At 43.7% G+C, this 10585-nt stretch overlaps 1 protein-coding gene across 1 annotated transcript in view; it reads left to right on the forward strand.

Moving 5' to 3' along the window:
• Pitpna (phosphatidylinositol transfer protein alpha) overlaps positions 1 to 10220 on the forward strand; it is a 37598-nt gene extending 27378 nt beyond the window's left edge. The window contains exons 11-12 of the mRNA XM_003469683.4: positions 6559 to 6627; positions 7636 to 10220. Coding sequence (XP_003469731.1) covers positions 6559 to 6603 — 45 coding nt within the window. The 3' untranslated portion in view covers positions 6604 to 6627; positions 7636 to 10220. The remainder of the gene's footprint in view (positions 1 to 6558; positions 6628 to 7635) is intronic.
• Positions 10221 to 10585: the final 365 nt, after the last annotated feature.

Consider the following 10585-nt stretch of genomic DNA (forward strand, 5'->3'; position numbering starts at 1 on the left):
GATTGGAATGTCTAGGACTCTGGAAATTTGGCCTGCACCAGAGAGGCCTAAGACTTACGGTCATCTTAGTCCAGACCAAAAAGAAAAAAGCTACAAAATAGAGCACCATGGAGACTTTCACTGGAGCTTAGCCTGGCCCTTAGCCACCCACTGCCCACAAAAGCCAGTATAACATCAGTGAGTCTGTAGAAGTGTTTGCTGTTTTACTTTCATTCAGTGGATGAAATTTTTGGAGCTTTTTTTTTTTTTTTTTTTTTTTTTTTGATACTGGGGATTGAACTCTCAACCTTACCTTTGCCAGACAGGTGCTTATGCAGCTGAGCTAAATCCCTACCCCTGTTGGAGCTCTTAATGTGTACAAGGTCCTGGGTTAAATCTCCAGGCCCTACAAGAGATAGCAGTGCTCAAATTGAAGTTAGAAAAACTTTTCAGGGGATCTACTGAATCTGCCTTCCTCAGATCCAAAAAATTGAGAGCCCTTAGAGTTGGTTTGCTTTTTAGCCTCCACCCTTTAGCGTTTCTCTGTTCCATGAAGGACTGTGCCAAAGGCTTCCTTGATCGCTTTCCTCCAGGATAATTGCAAATGCAGAAACCTCTTTGCAGTGGAAGAGGAAGGAAACCTAAATCCATGTCATTGTGGGGCATTTTAACCTTTTTAGCAACTGTGCAGGACCTTTGTGTGCTAACTAGACCACTAGCTTCCTTGTCTTGTGTTTATGCTGTTTTTTTTTTTTTTTTTTTTTTCTTTTTTGGTTCTGAGAATCAAACTCAGGACCTTGTGCTTGCCAGGCAAGTGCTGTGTCACTGAGCTATATCTTCAGCTACCCCTTTTTATTTTTTCATGGAGACTGAGTCTCACTATATAGTCCAGACTGGCCCTGAACTTGCGTGAGGAGTCAGGTACTTCTGGGCAACCTAAGTCTTTTGAGGGTCCTCCTCACTGTGCCTCTGACAGACTGCTAGTCTCTTGCTCTGGGGATAATCGGGCAAACAGCATTCTGGGAGGCTAGCTGAGGAAGGCTCTGGCGGACTCACAGGCTGTCAGCTGGCTTTCCTATAATCCCTTCCTGTTCTGTACCTACTACCCACTTGGCCCCTGGCTGAACCTGAAGTCTCAAGTCCAGTTTTTCCCTCGGTGCTTCCAGAGAGGGAACCTCCTATCTTTTGCTGTGACAGAAGGGAGTAATTGGTCAATTTGGAGGGAAGGGGGAGCCAGCCTGTGTCCTGGATTCAGATTTTAAAACATAGTGCCTGCTCTGGACCCCGCTGGGACTCCCACCCGCAGAGGGACCTTCATCCCAGGTCCTGAGCCTTGAGAGAACCTGCACACAAATTCTCCTTTTTCTGCTTGGCTCCTGTCCTCATGGGCTCTTGGGTCTCAGCCTCTGCTGCTCTGTGAATGAGTTACTGTTCATGCCTCCTTTTTCCATCTTCCACAATGTTGCCATCTCTTTTTAAAATTTATTAGTATATGTTTGAGATGCATGGTTGCTTTCATTACAGGTGTTTGATACACATACATGGCACATCTTAACTGTTTTTAATGTCTCCTCTTCCCCCCATCGTGTGACCATCTCCTATCTCTGTTGTCACCTTGTTTCTGTTGTCTTCGTGGTGATAGATAGATGGATAGATAGATAGATACATTGATAATTCCTTTACTTTCATCATACTAGGTTTTTAAAAGGGGAGAAATAAAGATAAATGCAGATAATTTAATCTGATTTATTGCGAGTTTGCAATAAGAATAATGACCATTTTCTTTAAAGCAAAGCATAGTAGTCTAGTGTGAGCCATAGTCTGCACTGTGCCAAATCTAGGGGGATGGGTCCACTATTCTTGGGTGAAGCTCAAAGATTTGCAAAACAAGGGATCAAGAGATTAGTTCTTTGCCCCAAAAAGAAAAATATCATGAGATCGTACTGTAGGAAAGCAGCTTCCCAACCCATGTGCCCTTCTGTCTCTCCCCTTTCTGTCTGTCTCTCTGTGTTTCTGTCTCTCTCTCTCTTCTTCTTTCTTCTCCCTCTCCCATGATTTTGTTCTTTGTTTTTTTTCCCCCCAGGTACTGGGGATTGAACTCACGACCTTGCATTTTCCAGGCAGGCACTTATGCCGCTGAGCTAAACCTCCAGCCCCCATGTTTTTGTTATTTAGAGGTTCATAATTTAAAAGTAGAAGAGGTCCCTTAAAGGTATATGTCTACTGGCTAATTCTTCTGCAGCTGCCCCATCCGCTTATGTTTGATTAACTCCTATAACAGTGAATTCACTCTCTCCTGAACATGGTGGTGTCTTGATTACTTTCATTGCTGAGACAAAATTGCTGACTCTCAAAATTAAGGAAGGAGGCCGAGGATTTAGCTTAGCACCACAGCACCTGCCTGGCAAATACAAAGTCCTGAGTTTGATTCTTGGTATCAAAAAAATGTTTAAAAATACTTAAGAGAAACCAAGCACAGTGGCAGACACATGTAATCCCAGCTACTTAGGAAACCGAAGCAGGGACATCTCAAGTGTGAGCCCAGCCTGGACAAGTAAGCAGGAACCTGTCTCAAAAAATAAGGGCTGGGGATGTAACTCAGTGGCAGAGCACCCCTGGGTTTGACACTTAGTACTACAAAAGAAAAAATATTAAAGACTTGTCTTCTGTTTATTGCTCCCCCGAACATTTGCTGAAAACACCAAAGAAACTCATGCCATGTGCATGGTTAGGATCTACCTGCTTAGAATCTGCAGCACTTCTTTCCCAGCCTGACCCTGTGGGTCTTCCTATGTACATCCCTGAGGGCTCCATGATTCCTCCGCGCCCCCCCCCCCCCCAGCCCACTTGTTTGCTCAGCCAGCCCCTGTCTTGGGAGCTGCCTCCAAGCCTCTGGTCTTGTCCACAGGTTGAGTGTGACTGTGCATATTGCCTGAGCCCTTGGAGAGGGCTCTAGCTTCATTCTATGGCTTTCTGAGTACTAAATCACCATCAATTTAAGGCAAACACTGAACTGGTTGCTCTAACCTAAAAATTTCACAGCATTTTTGGAAGCAGGGCCAGGGCTTTTGAGGCTCATGAAGCCCTCCATCCAGAGGAGACAGTGCCCTCCTAGAATCTTGGTTTGTTTTTGAGTCAAACCCATGGGCACTATGAGACACCTCAGCCATTTTTGAAGTGTCAGAATTGCAGTGCTCCTGCTTTCAGCTTCTGGAGTAGCTGGAAAATCAAAAAAATACACATCGTCATGATACGTAAGTGTTAAGCATTTGTAAAATACGGACAACTACTAAGTGGACATGGTGACACATGCCTGTGTTCCAGCAGACTGGGAGGCTGAGACAAAAGGGTGGCAAGTTCCAGCTTAGTCTGGGCAATTTAGCGACTTAGCAAGAACTTGTCAGAAAATAAAAAGTGAAAGGGCTGCAGTGAATCACTGCATGGGCTCAGGCCCCAGCCCCAGTACCTGGAGGCGGTTAAAGACAACTTAAACATTGTTATGCATTTTCTCAGTTTTCACGCTTATTGTTGCGTATAATGCCCATCACCCGTTATTTTCTTGTTTCTCTAAACATAAGAAAGGATTTCCCCAGCACTTTGCCAGGTATGGAGGCACATGTCTGTAATCCCAGCTATGCTGGAGGCTAAAGCAGGGAGATCACATGTTGGAGCAACTTAGCTTGGGCAGCTTAGCACGACCCAGTGTCAAAATTTTAAATAAGGGTTTGGGGAGGGGCAGAGTGTCCCTTGGTTAGGAGGGGAGGGGCACCCTCTTTTTTTTCTTTCTTGTTTTGTGCTGATCATTGAACCTGGGGCCTTAAACATGCTAAACACACATTTTATTACTAACCCTCGCCTTTAGTGCCCCAAATTTTGTTACATATATGTTTTTGACTGCAAAATATTTGCTTGTATTCTTCTTTTTTTTGGTACCAGCAATTGAATACTGGACCAAGTACTTGCAGGTAACCACTGCACCACTGAGCTATATCCCTGGCTCATCTAGTGTTCTTTTGTTGAATTTTTCGTAGTATGTCTGTGTTCTCACTGTGATAAAATTCTTTATTTATTTTGGTTTTTGACATGAATTGGTAATTGGGATTATTTCCTTAGAATAAATTGCCACAAATAGAATTAAAAATTTTAATGGTGCTATTATTTATTACTGGTTCGCTTGTTTGTTCTTTCTTTCGGGTACTGGGAATTGAACTCAGTACCTCACACTTGCCAGATAGGTGCTGCGCCACTGAGCTATATTCCTAGCTATTGCTGGTTTTCTTGCTGCTGTTATTATTATCAGCTTTTTGAGATAGGGTCTCTATCTACCGTAGGTTGACCTCAGAGTCACAGCGATCCTCCTGTCTCAGTGTCTCAAGTGCTGGGAATACAGGCATGGTTATATTTTCTTACTAAAGATCTATACATAGTTATAAAGGTTGTTTTTCTGGTTTTTTTTTTTTTTTTTTTTTTTTTTTTTTTTGTCTTTTTCCTTTTTATCGGTACCGGGGATCGAACTCACGACTGCCTGCTTGCAAGGCAGGTGCTTATGCCACTGAGCTAAATCCCCAGCCCGCTACATACTGGATTTAAGGACAACCTGAATGACATAGAAAGACCCTATCTCAAAACTGAACTGAATGAAACCTATCCAAAAACCAGACTTTTCCCATTTTATAATTTTAGTTAACTTTTTATTTTCAGACAATTACAAAATTCATTTGAACCATGTGTGGTTGGCACATGCCTGTAATTCCAGCACTTGGGAAGCTGAAGCAGAATTGCTGTGAGTTCCAGGTCAGCCTGGGCTACAAAGTGAGTTCAAGGCCAGCCTAAACTACATAGTGAGACCCTGTCTCAAAGAGACCATGACAAAAAACAAAAAATAAAGGTTCAGTTTCATTGGTAAGCAATGATACAGAGAGACTTGGGTACCTTTTACATAATTTCTACCAATAACATCTTGCAAACTATACTCTAGTACCATAGTCAGGATACTGGTGTTGATACTTTGGCTATCATTTTGCTGAAATTGTATTAAATTAATTTATAATTAATGGTAAAAATAATTTTTTTAAACTGGAGAATGGTCTCAGGGCCTTCACAGAGCTGTATCCTCAGGCTATGTCCCTACCTTTTTAAATCAGGGTCTCATTAAATCACTAAATTTCCCCAGCTCAGCGCAAGCTTACTTTCTTCCTCAACCTCCCATGGTGTTAAGATTATAGGTATATACCACCATACCCAGCTGGAAAAAACTATTTTCAAAAGAAAAATAATTAAAAAATGCCGAATTAGTTAATTTTTAAATGCATCTATAAATTGCATTCAGTAGAAACCCTGTAGCAGAAACCAATGTTAAGATAAAACCTGGTACTGTGTTTGCCCCTTCATGGTGGTCCGCTGTCACAATGGGAGATGTACTTTTCCTGCTTTTACTTGGGTCAAACTCTAGAGGCTGTTTCCTACTTTAATAAAACTTTGCTACCTTTCTTGCTTGTCTTGACCAATACTTTGCTCAGGACAGAAACAGCCTAGAAATCACCTTTACTGCAGCCCCAAACCTGCTAACAGAAGGGCTGTTTCTAACAACACCAAAGGATTGGGCTCTATCAAGCAAAAACATTGCATCAGCCTCCAACACCAGGCTGTCCTCAGAAACAAGATGGGCGGACAGTAGAGCCATCGTGATGCTTTTGAAGGCTTTTCTGGATGGCATTTACATACCCAGCATCACATCAGAATCAACACAAGGGCACCTGCATTCTCCCTGATGGGACAGTCTCTGGGAACTTTTTTTTTGAGACAAGATCTTGCTGTGTACTTCAGGATGACCTCAAACTCACATCAGTCCACCTACCTCAGCCTCCCAATCACTGGGATTACAGAAGTGTGCCACATACCTGCCATTTTCTCTGGGAACTTACCTGCTCCTGTCTTGCAGTATATCAGTAGACACTTTCTATTAAAAAAAAAGATAAAGGGGGCTGGGGATTTAGCTCAGCAGCATAAGCACCCGCCTTGCAAGCAGGCGGCCGTGGGTTCAATCCCCGGTACCGATAACAAAAACAAAACAAAAAAGATAAAATAGGATTAGTGTTTCTATTTTCATATTCTGCAAATGTATATAAAGCTTACATTGGCTGGATCTGAGGAACTACACAATCAAATAAACTTATCATGTCACCTAGGCCCCAGGAAATGGGAAATAACTATCCTTAGGCTATCTTGCTAAAAGAATAAAACAGTTATTTTAGTGGTATCCTCTTGGAGGGATCTCATCTCTGACACTGGGGGAAGCTATCCAGTTCCCTGATAGGAAGTCCTGTTTTATTAAAAGCAGAAGAAAGGAGAAGATGGCTTTGAGTAGTATATTACTGAGTTGTCAAATGGTGGGGCCTGTAATAGGTACATGCGGTGTGGTTTTGGCTGTGTGTGTGCCAAATTCTATGGAAGTGTCTGCTTTGCATGTAAAATAGCCCCATCCTGTCTATTAGCAGGATGGAGAAGTCAGGCTGTTTTTGTGGTGGAGTTCCATCTAGTATTGAGAGCAGTCAATTTTTTTTTTTCCTTCTGTTCCAGATGAGACAAAAAGACCCAGTGAAAGGAATGACAGCAGATGACTAAAGGCACCCCTCCCCTTTCTGCACTGTATGTACTTTATTTCTCACTGTGCATGTCATAGAAGCTAAAAATTGGTTTGGGTCCTCATGGTCTCAGCAGCTCACATGGAGTCAGAAAGTCAACTTCAACCTTCACCTTTCACTCTAGTAATGATGATGGCTGCCATGTTAAACAGTGAGCTCTCGGGCTTCCACTGATAAGGATTATAGCTTTTAAGACATTTCTGAGAAACATTTATACAGAACCACCCAGATAGACATGGACAGGGTGGTAAGGACTGGGGCCATGGACGCAGAAGCAGTTTGTGTGCCATTAATCACTTCTCCTTTTGCAACTTGAGCCATGTTGAGTAGACGCTGGCATGCTGGTGCACATTCTGTACTCATGTCAGCTGTTCCACACTGCCAAACACTGGCATTCCCTGCCCTTCCCTTAAAAAAAAAACCCTGCTGGCCAAGCAGCTTTTATAAGCATTTGTCTGTGTGTTTGGGTCTTCATTTCCTTCCTTGTACCCCTGGGCCCATACTAAGTAACTGTCCTCAACAGAGGCAGCATTGTTCAGATGCTGGGAAATACTTCTGCGTAGGTCCTGACGCCAGGGGTGGGGTGTCCCTTGCCTTGTACTGTCACTTCCCCATGGCACTTCCTGTTGGCTCCCCTGTGCCCCTCATACCTGCAGACTCGTGGTCATGAATGAAAAACCTGGTCCTGCTCTTGGACTGAGAAAATGACTTCAAATAAAAATGACCATGCTTTAGCACCAGTGATGCAAGGCTCTGCACGCTCTTGCTGCTCCGTGTTCATAGAGCAACTGCTGGGGGTCAGAAGGGTAGGACTAAGTGGATTCTTCCCTCCTACCCCAAGTGGATTCTTGCAAGGACAACTTCCCAATCACCGCTGAGGCCTCGGTGTCCTCCCCTCCATCCCTCTCCCTGCTAGATGCCACCCTTTTGGTTTTGAAATTTCTCACGATGATTTAACAGTGTGCTCCCGCCTTCCTCTGTTGCTTCCTTAATAATTGTATTTCTCTTCTAGTTTTGCAAGACAGTGGTCAACAGGAAGGCCCAGCAGCTCCACCCTCCTGAATGACAGGCCATCTTCGGACTCAGCCTTTCTGTGCCCATTCTTCAGGCAACTTCTGATCCCTTACTGTAGCTAATTCTAGATACCCTTTAATATCGTGAACAAATAAGACTGTCCGGTATTACAGAGCCCATGTGTGCGAGAGCCTGCTCCTCTGAGATATGTGGCGAGTAGGTTGCTGTATTTACAGCTCCTCCCTCTCTCTCCATTGTGTTCTGACCCATTTCTGTGTGCCTCCCCCATTTCCAAGTGACATTTTTAGTCTTTCAAAATAGCTGCCTTTTGTGATGTGATTTAAGTTCCTTTGTTTTCAACTTTGAGATAAACTAATATTTTTGCTTCCTGGGCAGATCTTTGCAGTTTTGAGTGCTCACTTGAGGAGAGAGGATGAGTTAGAAATACAGAATTCCCACCTTCCCAGTTCAACAGAATAGCAGTGTGACTTTGTAACTCTGACCTCTGCTCACATAATGTGTTGTTAAGAGTACTCTGAGCATCAAAGAGGCCCAGCTAGTCAGTTTCAGAAAATTTAACAAATATGAATAATCCCTGCCCCAGTCCTTGTATCTCTGGTCACTATTCTTAGAAACAACAGTAGCTTCTTGGTCCTCCTGTTGCCCATTCTGTGAATCATTCTGTAGAGCCCACAAGACACACCTGTTGCAGCTCTACATGGAGGGACTTGTCCAGTGTGGCCCCTTAGAATTGAGTGTATGCTATAGATACTGATCTGTCTGACCCTGAGGAGCTTCATGTGTCCACGCTCCTCTTCCCTTTTGGGCTGGTGCTGCCACTCAGCAATAATCCTCTTTTCTCTGTGCTTTTTTTTTTTTTTTTCCTTAGATCCCTATCCTCTGTCTCTGAGGTTGGTTAGAATGTAAGAGCCCTGATCTCTTCATGCTGCACACAGTGAGCATGCAAAAAGCTTTGTTTTGCAGCAGAACATGTACCCTCTTGTCTCCAATCATTGGAAAGGAATTTGAAGGAAAAGAACTCTGCTCATTCTGCCCCCAGCTGAGTTCTGTCCTGGACAATCAAAAGCAGTGATCTTAGTATAAGATTCTACCAGGGTAGGCTGGAGAAGTCCAGGTTCCAGGGGAGTAGAAGCTGCTGAGTGTTTCCTAGTTCCTAAGAGTTGGCAGAAAATGAGTATGGCTTCCTGGTGAGGGAATCCGAGACAGCTGCAGTGTCACCTGACCGTTCCCAAACCTTGTGTGTCAACCTGAATGTGCAGTCATCCAACCCCATGCTAGCCTGGGTGCCTCTTGCTGAGAGACCAAATCTCCACTGGGGGAGTGAGAAGTGAGATGGGATAATTTATCCTTATGTATTTATCATTTTGTTTGCCTTACCTTACTCATTTCTAAGTGCAATAAGGGAGTGCCTCATGGGATTGCACCTGGGACATCCTGATGGGTGGTTTACTGTGGCCCTCCTGGTATAACAGCAGACAGAACCAGACCCTGCAGCATGGTTAGCTCTGACCTTCACTGAGGTCCCTTTGGGACCAGAAACGTCAGGCATTTTTCCTCGGTCTCCTCACTTCGCTGGGTCCTTAGTAATGTACCTGGGCATTTACTTCTGATTAGCATCTCAACTGCTGGTAGTGTGTATTGGACTGGGAAAGTTGAAGAGACATTCCTAAAGGAGAAAAATGTAAACGTTTTCCTACAAGCTCTGTATTACCTATTATGTTTGTGCTTAAAGAGTTCCATTCTTCATTCGTCAACCAGATGAAGTCCAGATGTGAATTATCTTGGGAGAAACTGATACTATGGGCAGACTTTGTTCATGTAGAAGGAGAATCAGTGATGTTAATCTCCTTTCTTCAGGTCTTCTTTGAGATCCACACATATCACATCAACTCAAAGGGGATCTATCTGCCTTTTCCCTGGCTCCTCCACCTCACTTCTCACTTATACCCCAACTGAAACCATCTGTATGAGCTAAGCTACAGTTTCCTGAAATCAGCCTGCATCTGGGGTTCCTGCCCACATGAAAAATAAGGACTGTCCCTGGTATTCTGTCATAGGTAGTGCTGCTGCTGGGCAACAATGTTGGCTTCTTTTAAATATCCCCTTCCCTCCTCACCCACCCCAAACTGCCTAGCACTCAGAGGGGCTTCCAAGCAAAGGCTCAGCTCCAGAGGGAGAATACCTAAGGGTGCACAACACCCCTGCAATGCAGACTAGCTGCTTGCTTTAGACCTGCAGGGTCTCAGTCCCAGCTGAAAGCAGCAGTGCCTCTGCGTGAGGGCTGCTGGGCTTTGGCCTTCTCAAGAAGAAAAGGAGGACAGGGTCAGTATTGTGGGCATGTGTCTATCTTCCCACGTTCTTTTATAGTCCCCGCTGGGACTCCCCGACTTATTTTTGGTTGGTTCCTAGTGCTACTTCTTTTATGAATTACACTTTGTAGAACTGATTAGATTACCTTGTTTATTTAATGTGAGTTTGTGCCTTTTTTTTGTCTCAATCTTCCAATACAGGTATATTGGGAAAGAAAGCAGTCTAATAAAATCCTCGACAGAGCTTTCTGGAGTCCAGCTTACTGGTGGTGTTCTTGTGTCCATTTTACAATTCAAACTCTTAGTGATGTGCCCTCCCCGACCTTACCAGGGCAGGATTAGGAAAAGGTACAATGACATATGAAAATTTAGGCAGCCAATTCCCACTAATTAAAATAATTCCCTTGTCGATTTATTTACACAGCCTTATGTATCAAAATGCAATTTAGCCATTTTCTAGTGGCAGTGTTTCCTTTTTGTTTTTTGCTCTTCCACTTCAGGTATGCCTCATCCATCCCAGCTGCCAACATTTAAGGTGGTAGGTTTTTAAATTTTTTCTTTGGCAATAGAATTACTGTGTGTTGTCCAGGATGGCCAGAAACCCCTATTTTACCTCCT

Source organism: Cavia porcellus, unplaced genomic scaffold (genome assembly GCF_034190915.1).
Source record: "Cavia porcellus strain 051 isolate PalLab524CR breed Dunkin Hartley unplaced genomic scaffold, mCavPor4.1 scaffold_6, whole genome shotgun sequence".
Taxonomy (NCBI): Eukaryota; Metazoa; Chordata; class Mammalia; order Rodentia; family Caviidae; genus Cavia; species Cavia porcellus.